The sequence below is a fragment of the Peromyscus maniculatus genome, chromosome 1 (genome assembly GCF_049852395.1).
Source record: "Peromyscus maniculatus bairdii isolate BWxNUB_F1_BW_parent chromosome 1, HU_Pman_BW_mat_3.1, whole genome shotgun sequence".
NCBI classification, from domain to species: domain Eukaryota; kingdom Metazoa; phylum Chordata; class Mammalia; order Rodentia; family Cricetidae; genus Peromyscus; species Peromyscus maniculatus.
Genome location: NC_134852.1, coordinates 4,264,231 through 4,282,383, shown reverse-complemented (window position 1 = coordinate 4,282,383; position 18,153 = coordinate 4,264,231). Strand labels below are relative to the sequence as shown.

Below are 18,153 nucleotides of genomic sequence, written 5' to 3'. Positions count from 1 at the left end.
GAGCTGTGTTTTTTACATGGTTCATTCTAAAAGAATGTTATTTTCCTTTTCATTTGTGTGTGTGAGGGGTGTGTGTGTGTGTGTGTGTGTGTGTGTGTGTGTGTGTGTGTACGTGTACCTGTGTATGTATGTTCGTGTGTGTAGGAACATGGATGGGATGTGTGCATGTGGAGGTTGAGGTCCAGAATCATCTTCTATCACTCCTCTATCTTACTTACTGAGACAGGGGGTCTCTCTCTCTCTCTCTCTCTCTCTCTCTCTCTCTCTCTCTCTCTCTCTCTCTCTCTCTCTCTCTCTCTCTCTTTCAGACTGAGACAGGGTCTCTCTCTCTCTCTCTCTCTCTCTCTCTCTCTCTCTCTCTCTCTCTCTCTTCAGTTTTTGAGACAGGGTTTCTTTGTGAAACAGTCCTGGCTGTCCTGGAACTTACTCTGTAGTCCAGGCTAGCCTCGAACTCACAGAGATCTGCCTGCCTCTGCCTCCCGAGTGCTGGGATTAAAGGCGTGCACCACCACTGCCCAGCTGAGACAGGGTCTCTTAATCAAACCCAAAACTGACTGATGTGGCTAGTCTACCTGGGCAACTTACTTTGGGGATACTCTGTTTCCTTTGGAGGCCAGAATTAAAGGTGGGCTCCTACATTCATCTGGCATTACACAAGATTTGGGGGTTTGAATTCCAGTCCATTGATCTTAGGTCTATATAGGGATTTTTTTTTTAAATAAATTTTATGGGCATTGATGTTTTACCTGCATGTATGTCTGTGTGATGGTGTCACATTTCTTGGAATTGGAGTTACAGACAGGTATGAGCTGCCATGTGGGTGCTGAAAATTGAACCTGGGTCCTCTGGAAGAGTAGCCAGTGCTCTTAACCACTGAGCCATCTCTCCAGCCCCTAGAGATCTTTCCAAGGTATAGATCTGTGAGGGGTGAAAAAAATTAGGCTGGGCATGATACTCTGCAGTAGAGCATGTACTTTGCATTTGTGAGACTCAGAGTTGGTTCCCCAGGATTGTAAAAAACAACAGCTGTAATAAAAGTATCTAAGTGGCTAGGCTCTGTGCAAAGAGCCGTTTTCTGTGAGAGACTATCATTTATGGGTTTTGGTATCTGCATAGGGTCCTGGAAACGATTCCTTGGGACACTGAGGTACAACTAGGCATGGTGAGTAGTTTATCATAGCCAGTGATGTTGTGTGGCTGGCTCTGGTGCCAATGGTAATGTGGACTGAGTTGGCCACAACTCTTCAGTTAAAACTGGCCACATGCTGGGCAGTGGTGGCACACACCTTTAATCCCAGCACTTGGGAGGCAGAAGCAGGTGGGTCTCTGAGTTTGAGGCCAGCCTGGTCTACAGAGCAAGTTCCAGGACAGCCAGAGGCAGACAGATTTGATCTCACCAGGCTGAGACTGCTTTATTGGAACAGTGAGGGGCCTCAACCTTTCAACCTTACGGCAGGATGAAGACTGAGTGAGGGTCATCATTCTGGAATTCAACACTTGCTACCTCACTGCCTGAAACTGTCTTGTGAACAGTTTATCTAAACTTCAAGGTTCACCTGTCAGCCCAGGTGCAATCGAAATCATTCATTCCTTTTCAAAGATCTCATTTTTAGGTTGGGCAGAGGCAGGTGGAACTCTGAGTCTGAGGCCAGCCTGGTGTACAGAGTGAGTTCCAGGACAGCCAGAGGCAGACAGATTTGATCTCACCAGGCTGAAACTGCTTTATTGGAACAGTGAAGATTGAGTGCACTTAGAGTGGTTGGGTGACAGATACACACACAGTTACCAGGAAGTTACAGCTAATTTATTTATCCATTCATTCATTTACTTTTATTTAGTTTTTGTTTTGTTTTGTTTTGAGACAGGGCTTCTCTGTGTAACAGCTCTGGCTGTTCAGGAACTCACTTTGCAGACCAGGCTGGCCTCAAACTCACAGAGATCCACCTGCCTCTGCCTCCTGAGTGCTGAGATGAAAGGTGTGTGCCACCACTGCCTGGCTTAAATGTCTTTTATTTGCTTTAATTTACTCAGTTTTCTCAGAACAGGGTTTCAGTCTGTAGCCCTGGTTAGCCTCAAACTCCTGGCAAATCTTCATGTCAGGCTTAACATGTCCTTTATAGTAAACAGGTCGAAGCTGTAGGGATTTAGCTCAGTCGATAGAGTGCTTGGTTACTATGGAAACCCTGGGTTTCATCTCTAGCACTACTTAAACCTGGTGAGGTATCTTAAACCTATCCATATTACCAACAATGGGCAAGGGGAGGCTGGAGGATCGCACGTTCAAGCCATTTTTACCTAATGAGTTTGAACCTGATCTGAGAGACACGAGATTCTGTTTCATTTTCAAATCAAATAAATGAAATAAGCAAGCTAGGCACAGAGGTGCACACCTATCATCCCAGCACTTAGGAGGCAGAGGCAGAAGGATCTGAGTTTGAGGCCAGCCTGGTCTACATAGTGTGTTTCAGGACAGCCAGGGCTACAAAGTGAGACCCTGTCTTGGAAAAAAAAATTAAAGCAACCCCAGAAATAATTGATGTAAGAATAGTGTTTCCTTGATTTCTGTGAGGCAATTTAGCTCTTTAATAAAATTTGGGAAGTGGGGAGTCTTGGGAGGCCAATTTGTAGCTGATAGGTCAGAAGTTCCTGAGGCTTGGGGTTGCAGGTAGGTCTAAAGTGGGCCAGTTTGGGGCGTTGGAGCCTTGAATTTATGGATTCACTGTTAACTCCAGATAGTGTCAGAACTGGATTTGATGCATGGACATTTAGTTGGTATCTGCCATGTTGGGGTGACAGGGTGTGATGGACAATTTTACATCAACTTGACACAAGCTAAAGTCATCTGAGAGGAGGGAACCTCAGTTAAGGAAATGCCTTCATACTATCAGGCTGTATGCCAGCCTGTAGAGCATTTTCCTCATTAGTATTGATGGGGGAGGACCCAGCCCATTGTGGGTGGTACCAACCTTGAGCTGGTAGTCCTGGGTTCTATAAGAAAATAGGCTAAGTAAGGCATGGGGAATTAAGCCAGTAAACAGCATCCTTCCATGGATCTGATGTCTGCATCAGCTTCTGCCTCCAGGTTGCTGTCCTGCTTGAGTTCCTGTCCTTTCTTCAATGATGAACAGTGCTGTGTGTAAACCAAATAAGCTGTTTCCTCCCCAACTGGCTTTTTGGTCGTGGTGTTTCATCACAGCAATAGTAATTCTGGTTACTTAACACATTTTTTTTGGGGGTCAGAGAAGTGACGTGTGCTGTGAGTACAGTAGGGAAAAAACATATTAGTGTCCACTTTATGTCGTCAGAGGTTGGGACTGGATATGTTTAGATGCTATGAGGTTCCTTTCTTGGCTTTCATTCTCTGAACAGAAGTTTCAGGAAAGAAACTACGTCTTCAAACTGAACATTCTACACCGATGATTGATTAGAACCTTAATGATTGTGAAGGGGTTGGCATGTTGCAGGTCCAGAGTCTAATTTAGAGTTTATCTTGGGCTGTTATTTATCTTGATTCCCCTAAGTGGTTATTTCCTAAATAGCTCTCTGTTGGACCTGACATTCCATGATTTAGCAGATAAAAACCCTTTGGAATGCATTAATTTAGCAAAACCCTATTCTCTAACAACCAGAGGTCTGAACCACCAGACAACATCTGAGGCCTGTGGCTGAGATTTCTCTTTGCTGAAACTACCCACTTAATATTTCCATCAATGGATTTGAAAAGCACCTTGTCTTCAAACTCCTTAGTATAAAACTGAATGAAACTGCTTCTACATTGGAACATGGGACTAGAGGTAACCTAAATCTTTGTTCATAGTTGCTCATATTTGGCTCCAGAAGAAACTCTTTTACCCTGTTTGAAGTGAGAGCTGTGTTTTTTACATGGTTCATTCTAAAAGAATGTTATTTTCCTTTTCCATTTGTGTGTGTGAGGTGTGTGTGTGTGTGTGTGTGTGTGTGTGTGTGTGTGTGTGTGTGTGGTGTGTGTGTGTGTGTGTGTGTGTGTGTGTGTGTGTGTGTGTAGGAAAATGGATGGGCTGTGTGCATGTGGAGGTTGAGGTCCAGAATCATCTTCTATCACTCCTCTATCTTACTTACTGAGACAGGGTCTCTCTCTCTCTCTCTTTTTTTTTTTTTTTGAGTTTTTGAGACAGGGTTTCTCTGTGAAACAGTCCTGGCTGTCATGGAACTTACTCTGTAGATCAGGCTAGCCTCGAACTCACAGAGATCTGCCTGCCTCTGCCTCCCGAGTGCTGGGATTAAAGGCGTGCACCACCACTGCCCAGCTGAGACAGGGTCTCTTAATCAAACCCAGGACTGACTGATGTGGCTAGTCTTCCTAGGCAACTTACTTTGAGGTTCCTCTGTTTCCTTTGGAGGCCATAATTAAAGGTGGGCTCCTACATTCATCTGGCATTTACACAAGATTTGGGGGTCTGAATTCCAGTCCATTGAGCTTAGGTCTATATACAAATTTTTTTAAATTAATTTTATGGGCATTAATGTTTTACCTGCATGTATGTCTGTGTGACGGTGTCAGATTCCTTGGCATTGGAGTTACAGACAGGTATGAGCTGCCATGTGTGTGCTGGGAATTGAACCTGGGTCCTCTGGAAGAGTAGCCAGTGCTCTTAACCACTGAGCCATCTCTCTAGCCCCTAGAGATCTTTCCAAGGTATAGATCTGTGAGGGGTGAAAAAAATTAGGCTGGGCATGATACTGCAGTAGAGCACATATTTTGCATTTATGAGACTCAGAGTTGGTTCCCCAGGATTGTTAAAAACAACAGCTGTAATAAAAGTATCTAAGAGGCTAGGCTCTGTGCAAAGAGCCGTTTTCTGTGAGAGACTAGCATTTATGGGTTTTGGTATCTGCATAGGGTCCTGGAAACGATTCCTTGGGACACTGAGGTACAACTAGGCATGGTGAGTAGTTTATCATAGCCAGTGATGTTGTGTGGCTGGCTCTGGTGCCACTGGTCGATGTGGACTGAGTTGGCCACAACTATTCAGTTAAAACTGGCCACATGCTGGGCAGTGGTGGCACACACCTTTAATCCCAGCACTTGGGAGGATGAAGCAGGTGGGTCTCTGAGTTTGAGGCCAGCCTGGTCTACAGAGCGAGTTCCAGGACAGCCAGAGGCAGACAGATTTGATCTCACCAGGCTGAGTCTGATTTATTGGAACAGTGAGGGGCCTCAGCCTTTCAGCTTTACGGCAGGATGAAGATTGAGTGAGGGTCATCATTCTGGAATTCAACACTTGCTACCTCACTGCCTGAAATTGTCTTGTGAACAGTTTATCTAAACTTCAAGGTTCACCTGTCAGCCCAGGTGCAATCGAAATCATTCATTCCTTTTCAAAGATCTCATTTTTAGGTTGGGCAGAGGCAGGTGGAACTCTGAGTCTGAGGCCAGCCTGGTGTACAGAGTGAGTTCCAAAACAGCCAGAGGCAGACAGATTTGATCTCAGCAGGCTGAGACTGCTTTATTGGAACAGTGAGGGGCCTCAGCCTTTCAACTTACTCCAGGATGAAGATTGAGTGCACTTAAAGGGGTTGGGTGACAGGTACAAACACAGCTACCAGGAAGTTACAGCTAATTTATTTACCCATTCATTCGTTTACTTTTATTTATTTATTTATTTATTTTTATTTATCATTTTTATTTTTATTATTCTTTTTTTTTGAGACAGTACTTCTCTGTGTAACAGCTCTGGCTGTTCAGGAACTCACTTTATAGACTTGGCTGGCCTCAAACTCACAGAGATCCGCCTGCCTCTGCCTCTCAGAGTGCTGGGATTAAAGGCCTGAACTACCTTGCCTAGCTAAGTTATAGCTATTTTTGTGGTTTGACTTGGAAGCAGAGTGGGGTGTTTTTGAAGAGCATTGGTGGAATTTTAATTTATGTTTGCAGACACATGACTTTATTTTTATTATTATTATTATTACTGTTATTATTTTGTTCTGTTTAGTTTTGTTTTTCTTTTTTCTTCTTTGGTTTTTCGAGACAGGGTTTCTCTGTGTAGTTTTGGTGCCTGTCCTGAATCTTGCTCTGAAGACCAGGCTGGCCTTGAACTCACAAAGATCTGCCTGCCTCCTGAGTGCTGGTATTAAAGGGGTGTGCCACCACCGCCCGGCCAGTTTTGTTTTTCTTGAGGCAGGGTTTCACTAGGTAGCTCAGGGTGTTCTGGACCTCACTATGTAGACCATAGTCGTCTTGAACTCACAGAGATCTGCCTGCCTGCATCCCAAGTGCTGGGAATAAAGGCGTGGACTACCACACCCTGTCAGGTAATCATTCTTGATATCTCATCTCGTTTTTTTCCCCAGCAGAGTTTGGATCCCTCCACCAGGCACCTAGGATGTTGTGGCAGTATGTCCATCACTTTGGCCAGAAGTTGGTACGGCGGCGACCCCTGACGGCAAATGAACAGTCTGAGTCGCCCTTGTCCAGATGCCTGACCACTTTGGACCTGGTGTTCCTGGGTGTGGGCAGCACCTTGGGAGCAGGCGTGTACGTCCTGGCTGGGGAGGTAGCCAGAGAGAAAGCCGGACCATCTATCATTATCTGCTTCTTAGTGGCTGCTCTGTCTTCTGTGCTGTCTGGGCTCTGTTATGCGGAGTTTGGGGCCAGGGTGCCGTGTTCGGGTTCGGCATACCTCTACAGCTATGTCACAGTGGGCCAGCTGCTGGCTTTCATCACTGGCTGGAACCTCATCCTCTCCTACATCATTGGTGAGTAGGTGTGGGGTCTTCCAGGGATGAGGCGGAGAGGGTTCTTACCCTTATTCATAAGCATTGCCACTTGGGTGGTGGGACTCGGGTAGTGTGGGACTCTAGATGTCATTCTCTCTTTTTGCTGCTTCCTTAAGGGATTAATCTGGAAGAAATGATTTGTAGAGTGAATGGCTCTTTTTCCAGATTTCCTTTGGTTTGAGACAGTCTCACTATGGAGATCAGGATGTCCTCAGACTTGTGGAGATACTCCTAGCCTTGCCTCCCCAGCACTAGGCATATAGGTGTGAGACCCACCAGGCCTTACAGGAGTTCTGGCTTTATTTTTATGAATGCAGGGTCTCATGTAGCCCAGACTCGCTTTGCCATAGAGCATAAGACAGCTTTGAATCTCGGATATACCTGCTTCTACATACCAAATGCTGGGATTATAGGCATGAGCCACTTGGCCTGGCCTGGTTCCCCATCCCCTCCTTCCTTTTCTGTTTTTTTTTTTTTTTTTTTTTTTTTTTTTTGGTTTTTCGAGATAGGGTTTCTCTGTGTAGCTTTGCGCCTTTCCTGGAACTCACTTGGTAGCCCAGGCTGGCCTCGAACTCACAGAGATCCGCCTGCCTCTGCCTCCCGAGTGCTGGGATTAAAGGCGTGCGCCACCACCGCCCGGCTCTCCTTTTCTGTTTTTAAGGTTTGTTTTATTTTTAATTATGTATATGTATGTACATGGGAGCGCAGATGTCTGCAAAGGCCAGAGGCATTGGCCCTCTGGAGCAGGAGTTACAGATCACTTGATATGGCTACTGGAAACCAATCTCAGGTCTCATGGAGAGCTATGCACTCTTCATCTCTCAGCAACCTCTCCAGCCACATCTGCTTTGAGACAGGGCTTCATTATATCGCCTTGGCTGACCTGGAACTCACTAAGTAGATTAAGATGACTTTGAACTCACAGAGTTTTTCTGTCTCTGCCTTCTGAATGCTGGGATTAAAGGTGTGCACCTCCATGCCTGGCTTTTTCTTTTTGTCAAGATTTCATGTAGGTTGGCCTTGATCTTCCTGTGTAACTGAGGATGACCTTGAATTCCTGATCCTCCAGCATCTACCTCCTAAAAGTTGGGATCATGGGCAGTGGTGGTGGTGCATGCCTTTAATCCCAGCACTTGGGAGGCAGAGCCAGGCAGATCTCTGTGAGTTCGAGGCCAGCCTGTTCTACAGAGCAAGATCCAGGACAGGCACCAAAAACTACAGAGAGGAACCCTGTCTCAAAACAAAACAAAACAAAACACAAACAAACAAACAAACAAAAAGTTGGGAATCATAGGCATAGTCACTACACTCAGCCTGCCAGGAATTCTTGTGTGTGTGTGTGTGTGTGTGTGTGTGTGTGTGTGTGTGTGTGTGTGTTTGTGTGTGTGTGTGTGTGTGTGTGTGTATGTGTGTGTTTGTGTGTGTGTGTTGATGACAGGGTTTCTCTGTGTGGCCCTGGCTGTCAGGGAACACACTACCAGTTCTTGTTCCTGAGTGCTAGGATTAATGGCCTGCAGGCTGGGCTAGGAATTCTTTGCATATACCAGGCAGATAAAGTTTTACCTGCTCTTCATCATTTTGGAGTGTTTATCTGTTACGTTGTTGAAAGTTTCCTAGACCACCATTTTGCAGTGCTGGGGCTCAAACCCAGGGCCTTGTGTGTGCTAGGCAAGCACTCTGCCACCTAGCTAAATGCCTAGCCCAGGAAACTCTTTTGAGGTTATGTATCTTTCCTGTTTTTCACCGCCCCACCCCCCAGCAGTGATTGAGATTAGATCTCTCTCTCTCTCTCTCTTTCTGTATGCTGAGGGTTCACTTTCTGCTTGTAAATGAAGGCTCCTTTTCCTCCTGCAGGTGCAGCCAGCGTGGCCCGGGCCTGGAGCGCAGCTTTTGACAGCCTCATAGGGAACCGCATCTCCCAAGCCCTGCAGCATGCCATCCCCATGCAAGTGCCCAGCTTCCTGGCCGAGTATCCAGACTTTTTTGCATTTGGCCTGGTTTTGCTCCTCACTGGTGAGACAGGCTGGAGAGGGGCTGTCGGCGTCTGTGGGAGGATGGTGGCTGGCGGAAGTTGTGAGACGCAAGGCACGGGAGGGCAGCGTGAGGAGGCAAGGGCTTCCCCTGTACTGGGAGCTGTGGGTGTGTGGTAGGAGGCTGGGTAACAGCATGCCTAGCTTTCCACCACGGGATGTATGAGGTACGCCCTTCCTCCGCCTCAATCTTCCACTGAGACCCATCAACATGGAATTAACCTCTACTTCTGTAATTACATTTATTTATGTGTATGCATGCATATGGAGGTCACGGCACAAACTATGGACTATGGCCCCCTCTACCATTTAAGGGCCTGGAGACGGAACTCAGGCTGCCAGCCATCTTGGCAAGGCTTTTTATTTTTTATTTATTTTATTTTATTTTATTTATTTTTTATATTTTTTGGTTTTTCGAGACAGGGTTTCTCTGTGTGGCTTTGCACCTTACCTGGAACTCCCTCTGTAGACCAGGCTGGCCTCGAACTCACAGAGATCCACCTGCCTCTGCCTCCCGAGTGCTGGGATTAAAGCGTGCGCTACCACCGCCCGGCGGCAAGGCTTTTTACCCGATAAACCATATCGCAAGCCTTTCTGCTGTATGAAGACCAAATTAAAAGAAAAAAAAAAGATTTACTTATTTCATGCATCTGCGTTTTGCCTGCATGTACGTGTGTGCCCCAAGTATCTGCCTGGTGGCATGGCGCTGGTGCTGGAGGCATTGCATGCCCTGACGCAGGCGTGATGGATGGTGGTCAGCCACGTATGAGTACCTCTGCAAGAGCAGCTGTTACTCTAAAGCGATGAACCATCTCTCCCGCCTGAGATTTTGATTTTGACCCACGCTCTTCCTTCCTTGGTGGCCGGTTTGGTGAAACTGTTTAACTCCATCACTTGCGTGCTGGTAGTCCAGGTGTGTGCCCCGGCAGCCGCCTTAGGATTTCTTTTCACCGCCTCCTCCCCGTTCGTCCCGTCTGTCTTCCTGCAGGAATCCTGGCCCTGGGAGCGCGGGAGTCAGCCCTGGCCACCAGAGTGTTCACAGGAGTGAATCTCCTGGTGCTGTGCTTTGTCTCCCTCTCCGGCTTCGTGAAGGGCAGTCTACACAACTGGCAGCTCACGGAGGAGGACTACAAGCTGGCCGCGCTGGGGTCCAATGGCACTGACAGGTCAGGGCCCCCGAGGACACGGCTAGCTCAAGCCAGGACCATGTGGGGAGTAAGGGGTCTGGCTAGTGGGTCCAAATGAGGCACATAGCAGCCCAGAACTGTGGGCCAACAGAAGGGTACAGTGGAAATTGCCTATAACTCATTTTACTTACTTACTTATTTATTTAATTACACTCATATTAATTACATTTGTGGTATTCATTGATTACATTTGTAGTATTTATTCAATAACTCTTTATGATATTCATTAATTACACTAATTGCATTGATTATTACATTCCTGATATTATGTCCTGATATTACTGTCTGTTTGTGGGGCTTTTCCATCACATAAAACAGAAATTCTGGCCGGGCGGTGGTGGCGCACGCCTTTAATCCCAGCACTTGGGAGGCAGAGGCAGGCGGATCTCTGTGAGTTCAAGGCCAGCCTGGTCTATAGAGTGAGTTCCAGGAAAGGCACAAAGCTACACAGAGAAACCCTGTCTCAAAAAACCAAAAACAACAACAACAACAAAAAACCAACACAGAAATTCTGTACTTAGGAAATCATTGCTCTATATTCCTTTCTTCTTCATTTTGAGATAATGTCTAATCTTTCTGTCTCTATGAATTTGTATATTCTATATATTTCATGTAATACAATTCTATAGTATTTGTCCCCTTTTTTTGAATGTAAAAACATTTTATGTACAGATGCAGGAAAAATAATACACAGATAGCTTGAACATAAAAGCAGGTTCTTCTGTATCCCAGAATCTAATCAATATTTATATGTATAATTCAGCTATTATTTGGCTTTAAAGGGCTTATTGGGAAATGTTATCATTTTTACTGTTTTCTACAGAGAAAATATTTTCCAGTTTCAAGTGACCCTTGAATTATTTTTAAGACTTGTTTATTTTATATTTTGTTTTTTTTCAAGACAGAGTCTCACTATGTAGCTCTAGCCATTCTGGATCTCCCTATGTAGATCAGGCTGGCTTTGAACTCACGGAGATTCACTGGCCTCTGCCTCCTGAGTGCTGGGATTAAAGTCGTGTGCCACTATGCCTGGCAATGTTTCATATTTGTGTGTGAGTGATGGCTGAAATCTATGTACACGCACCGTGTGCATGCCTGGTGCCCATGGAGGCCAGAAGAGGGCCTTGAATCCATTATAACTGGAGTCAAACATGGAGGTGAACTACTGTTTAGGTGCTAGGAATTGAACCCAGGTCTTCTGGAAGAGCAGCCAGTGCTCTAAGCTGCTAAGTCATCCCTCTGGTCCCCTTTACAGTGTTTTTTGAGTCAGGTATCATGGACTGCAGCCTGGCATCCAACTCACTATGTAATTGCTTCCACTTGCTAAGTGCCAGGATTACACATGCGCTGTGCAGTGTTGGGACCAAACCAGAGCCTCATGTACACTAAACACTCACTCTACCAACTCGGTTACACCTTGGCATCCCTTGGCCGGGATCCTCACTGTTTTTGTTTGTTTGAGACAAGGTCTTGCTATGTATATGTAGCCCAGGCTGACTCCTGAGGTATGTGGTCAGAGTTGGCTGTGAACCCATGATCCTTCCGCGTCCAGTTCCTGAGTTCCGGGATTTTAGGCATGCGCCCTGTTGCCCTGCAGTGTTTTCTTCCTTCCTTCTCTTGCTACAGCTTGGGTCCTCTGGGCTCTGGAGGGTTCGTGCCTTTTGGTCTGAACGGGATTCTCCGTGGTGCAGCGACATGCTTCTTCGCCTTCATTGGTTTCGACTGTATTGCGACCACAGGTGTGGTAGCCCCTCTGTCCGATCAAAGCATGGTCATGGTTTGGATTACCCTAGGACACAGGGCTGGTGGAGGGTCAGCCTGCTTTTGGGAGCATGGGATGGGGAGAGGGTTTGTGTGGTGGCCTGCAAATGTTTCTGACTCAAGGTCTGCTTCGTCCCCGCAGGCGAAGAGGTCCGCTCCCCCCAGCGCGCCATCCCACTGGGCATCGTGACCTCACTCTTTGTTTGCTTTCTGATGTACTTTGGTGTTTCCGCGGCACTCACCCTCATGATGCCCTACTACCAAATTCACACCGACAGTCCCTTGCCCCAGGCGTTTATCCACGTTGGATGGGGTCCTGCTCAGTATGCAGTGGCTGTGGGAACATTATGTGCCCTTTCATCCAGGTTGGTAGCAAAGGTTTCTCTTCTGGATTCTCTTCTGTCCCTGCCCTTGAGAAGGAGCGAAGAGAGGGAGGGGAAATGTCTAAAGGAGCAGGGCCTGCCCATTGTCACTATGGAGAGTCTCCTTTTCCCTTTATAGCCTCATAGGTGCCATTTTCCCCGTGCCTCGGGTGGTCTATTCCATGGCAGAAGATGGGCTCCTGTTCCGGAGACTCGCCCGTGTTCATCCTCGAACACACACCCCTGTCCTAGCCACTGTCCTTTGTGGAATTATCGCAGGTAGACAACCAGCCTTATCAATTTCATCAGCTTGGCTGTGTTCACGAGCTAACACTCCTCATCGTTTCTACACTGTTTTTTCATTCTTATCACTTTAGCACTTATGGCTTTCCTTGTTGAGCTCAGTGACCTGGTGGACCTCACATCCATAGGAACCCTGCTCTCCTATTCCTTGGTGGCCTTCTCTGTTCTGGTCCTCAGGTGAGACTCCTTCGCACTTTGGCTGAGGGTTATGGGGCCATGAAGACAGCCCGATGCTTATCCTGGCTGTCTGTTGGATGCACGGGGGCAGCTGGTCATGTTCTCATGCTGTCTCACTCATTCAGGTACCAGCCAGACCAGAACTTAAACTCTTGTAAGAAGGAGAAATCTGAGAGTGGAGCTGTTGAGATGGAGCTGGCCCTTGAATTTTCTTCATCCACGGAGCCTGTTTCTGCAGCAAGGACTCCAGGAATTGCAAGGAGCCTCTGTATCCCCACAGACACCATCCCAACTCTGAGATCTGGCCAGATTGTCTACAGATGTGCCTCCCTGCTTGGTGAGTGCCAGGACTTTCCCCTTGGGCATTTGGAATCAGACAGCATGTGGGGGACATCATTAGCAGAGAGGGAGACACAGTACAGACAGATTTGGTGGGATGTGGCCCAGGGTCCTGATATGCTTCTCCTCCCCAATTGATTTGCAGTCCTTCTTCTGAAGTTCCTGTGCCTGGTCCTGGCCCAATGGCCTGGACAGCTGTTCTCTGGAGACCCAGCTTTGATAGCTGTGGCTGTTTCACTGTTGCTTCTCATTGTCGGAGTGGTCATTGTCATCTGGAGACAGCCTCAGAGCACCGCTCCTCTCCACTTCAAGGTGGGTGACTTCCTTTTCTCAGGGAAGCCACCCTAAGAGAGTGGTCATATACGTTCTAAGCATGTTTCACATCACCAGGGAAGGAAGGTGCGGGGAACTGATAAAACCAATGGACAGGCAGGGCACGGTGGTCCTTGTTTGTCTTTAATCCCAGCACTCAGGTGACAGGAGCAGGGGGAATTGCTGAGGGTCCCCCCAACTTCCCCCTTCTCTGCCCCAAGACAGGGTTTCTCTGTGTAGTCTAGTCTTAGCTCACAGAGATCACCACCTCTGCCTCCCTGAGTGCTGGGGTTAAAGGAGTGCACTACTACTTTCTGGCTGGAATCTCTGATTTTGAGGCCAGCCAGGTCAGGTCAGCAGGAGCAACATAGTGATAGCCTGTCTCAGAAACAACCAATCCAATAAACAACTCCCTCCCAATACACCAATGGACAGAGCCGGATGTCACCATGGATGTATGATCCCAGATACTCAGGAGGCCGAGGCAGGAGGATCACACCTTAAGGTCCAGCATAGGCTGCAGCAACTTCTAGGCCAGCTCAGGCAAGTTAGTGAAATTCTGTCTCAAAATAAAAATAATGCAGATATGTTGGTACATGTTTATACTTTTAATCCTAGGGAAGCAGAAGGAGGAAGATCAGGTGTTCAAATGAGTTTGAGATTGACCAGGCTTAGCTGCATGAGGTCCTGTCTCAAACAACCACCCACCCAACCAACCAAACAAAAATAAAACAGTCCCCTTCAACTCCCCCCCCCAACAAGAACAAAATCACCCCTCCCCAACCCAAACAAACTAAACCAAAAATCTAACCAAACCCAGAGTGCGTTTCACTCCTAAGTCTGGGAGACGTAACTCAGTGGCAGAGCACTTGCTTAATATGCACGAGGATCCGGATACAATCCCCAGTACTGAAAAAAAGGCTATGAGAATGTAGTCAGCTGGTGGAGCAATAGCCTAGAGTGCATGAAGCCTCGGGCTTAATCCCAGCACTGCAAAAACCAGGAGAGGTGGTGTATAACAGTAATTCCAGCACAGGGGAGCTGCGGATCAGAAGTTCAGGGTCCTCCTGACCCATACATTGAGTTCAAGTTCGGCCTGTGATATTTGAGACCCCATGTCCATGAAAGAAGACATCTGCTCTCAGGTGTGGTGGCATATATGTTTAATCCCAGCACTTGGGAGGCAGAGGCAGATAGATCTCTGAATTTGAGGCTAGCCTGGTGTACAGAGCAAGTTCCAGGATAGCCAGGGCTACACAGAGAAATCCTCTCTTGAGAAAATAAACCAAACCAACCAACCAACCAAACACAAAAAGAAGCCATTTTATTTGCTCAGAACTGCCAGCCCAGTGCTTCTGTGCTCAGTACCTGTGCCTCCTGGTACATCCATTCCATGGGGTCTCCAGTATGAGTAGGCACTGACCACAGAGCCTAGATAGGGGCTGGATCTTCAGCTCTGGGGGGAGAGGGCTCAGGTGTCTGTGCACACAAGTGCTCACAGGCTGTGCTCACAGGTTCCAGCACTGCCCGTGCTCCCTGTGCTGAGTGTCTTTGTGAATGTCTACCTGATGATGCAAATGACTGTCGGGACCTGGATTCGCTTTGGAATCTGGATGGTGATCGGTGAGTGAGTAGATTTCTGGGGAAGAGATTCCTGGTCAACTGGGTTCAACATTCCTCTTATTGCCTCTCTTTGAAACTGTCTGGGGTCACATGGAGAATCCCTGATGGGCATCCCGGTAGATGCGTGACCATTTCCACCTCACCGTCTCTGTTCCGTTTCAGGATTTGCTATCTACTTTGGATATGGGATCTGGCACAGCTTGGAAGAGAAGGATGACCAACAGCCAACAGCAAGAGCCTCAAGCTCCCAGACTCTCCAGGAACATACTCCCAGTGTTGAATTAGCTTAACTGCAGAAAGACCCCATGGGTGTCTATGCATAGTGGAGAGGCAATACTGGCCATTGAACTTAGAACCTTGTGCATCTGAGGCAAGTCCTGCAGGTGTCTTCAGGCTGAGGAAAAGTTTGAATATTTGTGGGCTGCAGATGGGACTTTAAAGTTACTATCTGTGAGCAAATTCCTTAACTTTTTTCCTTTGCACTGAAATGAATCCATGGTTTTATGTATGCTAGGCAAGTGCTCTATCCATGAGCCACATCCCTAGCCCCTGTAGTTATTTAACAGACAATAAAGATTATATATTTGTGAGCAGCATATTACTTATATATTGTAGAAAGCTAAATCAAGCTGATTAGTTCATCTGTTTCCCTTTTGTTTGGATGAGATCAGTCTTATATGGCACAGGTCAGCCTTGAACTTGAGATCTTTTTTAATTACGATGTTGTTGGGTATTCACCAGAGAAGACTGCTCAGGCATATAGGAAGTCTTTGTTGGTGACTACACTGGGTTGACCTACTTCATGCAGTTAACAAGAACAGCTAGCTAGAAGCAGAGCAGCAGAAGTGCAAAAAGCAAGATTAGCACATTTAGAGACTTTCCCAGAACTATGGATTTTGAAGGATTGGATCTTTGTTTTCGTTTTTTGGCAGGTGGTACTGTCTATGTGTTCTGTTTTACAGCCTGAATGGTACTTCCATCCCATAGTTGTGCTAGTCTGGGGCCCTGTTACATTCCTGACTGGTCTTAGTGAATGAGTCAAATCATGAACTCATTCTGTCTAGTTTAAGATGTAGGGCCCCAAGTGGGGGTGGGGTGGCTGGGTGGTAGCACACACCTTTAATCCCAGCTCTAGAGAAGCAGAGGCCAACCTGGCCTACAGACTCAGTTCCAGGACAGCCAAGGCTACACAGAGAAACCCTGTCTCCAAAAAACCAAAACCAAAACAAAAAGGTAGAACCCCTGCTGTTAATCCAATGAGAATGAGAATTAAAGGCCCAGTCAGGGCTGATAGCAGAGAAGTAGACAGGGGGACCAAGAGAACACAGACTGGTACCAATTATTTTTGGTTGTGAGCCTAGCCTTTAACAGCTGAGCTATCCCTCCAGCCCTGGTGCCAATTATTATCCCAACCATGGCAAGCTTTTTTTTCTAATGACTCTTGATCATTTAGCATGGAAAAAAGAGATTTTTTCCCAAAGCCATACATGGTTTTATTTTTATTTCATGAGAAGTCCAAGCCTCTCCCATTTGCAGGACCATGTCCGCAAGGGAATCTCACTGTTGTTTTAATCCAGAAATGGAAACTTTTAACACCTCTAGGTCCCGATCAAACAGTCTACTTAGTTTGGAAAATAGCAGAAAGCATCACATTTAGTCAAACCATTAATACATTCACACCAAGTAGTCTCAGGGGCTTGGTAATACTGGTACTATCTAGAGGAATTACCCATAAGGCAGAATAGTAGACATCAGAATTAGGAGAATTGCCTGGGGTAAAGGTTTTGGATATTAGACAAGTTTCAGCCCCTTGGAAGTCCTCTAACATTAATTTGTGCTGTCCCCAGTCACAGTGAGTTTTGTCAGTCAATCGGCTGACAGTCTGGTTGGTTCCTACCCCTGTGTAGTACAGGAAATGGGTATTTAAGCATAATCAGCAATCCTGGCTGATTTTCTGGCCAGAATGATTAACTCTATACCCAGGGTCCCTTCCTGTGGCACAGAGTTTGATTTTCTAGGTTTTTCCTGTTTTCCAAAGTCCAGAGCTTTTTTTGTCCATTTGTTTTTCAAGGCAGGGTTTTCTCTGTGTAACAGCTCTGGCTGTCCTGGAACTCACTTTGTAGACCATTCACAAATGTGCCTGCCTCTACCTCCCAAGTGCTGGTATTAAAGGCATGCACTACCACAGCCCAGCAGGCCAGTAGCTTTTAAAGGAAGTTTTTCAGGTGTCAGTTTTACAACCCTAATTTTTAAAAAACAGATTGTTTTTTTTAAAAACTTATTAATTATTCTCTCATATATTGCATCTGGACCACAGTTTCCCCTTCTCTCTCCTCTACATCCACTCCTCCATTTCCCTTGAGAAGTGAGCAGGCCTCCTAGGGATATCAGCTGAACACAGTTACAGTAAGGCTAGGCTGGATCTCTCAGGTCCAGTGAATAGCCTGCGCGGAGAACTGGAGTGTCAGCAGTGACTTGAGAAAGGAATGGCCAGAGAGTTCTGCCAACTGCTGATCTCTGAGCTTGGGAAGCAGTGGGGGAGGTCTTCCAACCACAATCCCATGGGGTAAATCCCTCTCTGTATGGGGTGCAGCAGGCCAAAGCAAAGGAAGGAGACCCATCCATCTTTTTCTAGACTCTAGTGAGAGTTTTGTTAGAGTTTCTTTTAATGTCTTGTTTGTTTATTTTTAAAAAACTGGCCGGAATTCTGACATCTATATGCACAATGTAGTTTTTAAATCTATGTCTAAAGTTGCCAGACAATGATGGTGCACACCTTCAATCCCAGCACTCAGGAGGCAGAGGCAGGCAGATCTCTGTGAGTTCGAGGCCAGCCTGGTCTACAGAGTGAGTTCCAGGGTAGCCAAGGCTACACAGAGAAACCCTGTCTTTAATAAACACACACACACACACACACACACACACACACACACACACACACACACACACACACACAAATTAGAAACAAATCTATGTGTACAGCTTTAGCTATTGATTGAGAGGTTTTGGCTATGAAAGCCTGGTCATTTGTTGGACCCCATTGCTCCGGGGAGGCCAAATCAGGGATCAACTCCTGGAGGAGCTTTTTAGGTACTCTTTGAACAGTTTCAGTCCTGGGGGTGGGGAATACTTTTGTCCACACTGAAAAGATATCTGTAAAAACTAGCAAGTATGTGTATCCCCCAGCAGGCCAGATCATGGTGAAGTCAGTTTTCCCTGAGTTCACCAGGGTTTGGTCTCTCATTTGGACCCCTTCCTGGGTAAGGGCTCTCTGTTTCGGATTCACTTGAGCACAAACCTGGC

General features: G+C 46.6%; 1 protein-coding gene across 6 annotated transcripts in view; it reads left to right on the top strand.

Annotated features, from left to right (window-relative positions):
* The window catches only part of LOC102911376 (cationic amino acid transporter 3-like), a 28,996-nt gene extending 13,550 nt beyond the window's left edge, over window positions 1–15,446 (top strand). For 3 of the 6 annotated variants that reach the window (XM_076568294.1, XM_076568281.1, XM_076568285.1), the window contains exons 2-12: window positions 6,334–6,735; window positions 8,611–8,769; window positions 9,775–9,952; window positions 11,600–11,712; window positions 11,877–12,099; window positions 12,236–12,375; window positions 12,474–12,576; window positions 12,702–12,913; window positions 13,061–13,227; window positions 14,742–14,850; window positions 15,013–15,446. In XM_076568294.1, coding sequence (XP_076424409.1) covers window positions 6,363–6,735; window positions 8,611–8,769; window positions 9,775–9,952; window positions 11,600–11,712; window positions 11,877–12,099; window positions 12,236–12,375; window positions 12,474–12,576; window positions 12,702–12,913; window positions 13,061–13,227; window positions 14,742–14,850; window positions 15,013–15,140 — 1,905 coding nt within the window. In that variant the 5' untranslated portion in view covers window positions 6,334–6,362 and the 3' untranslated portion in view covers window positions 15,141–15,446. Of the gene's footprint in view, window positions 1–3,520; window positions 3,795–6,330; window positions 6,736–8,610; window positions 8,770–9,774; window positions 9,953–11,599; window positions 11,713–11,876; window positions 12,100–12,235; window positions 12,376–12,473; window positions 12,577–12,701; window positions 12,914–13,060; window positions 13,228–14,741; window positions 14,851–15,012 lie in introns of those variants that run through there. The other 3 variants (XM_076568307.1, XM_076568282.1, XM_076568299.1) reach the window with 2 other exon arrangements.
* The last annotated feature ends 2,707 nt before the right edge of the window (window positions 15,447–18,153 follow it).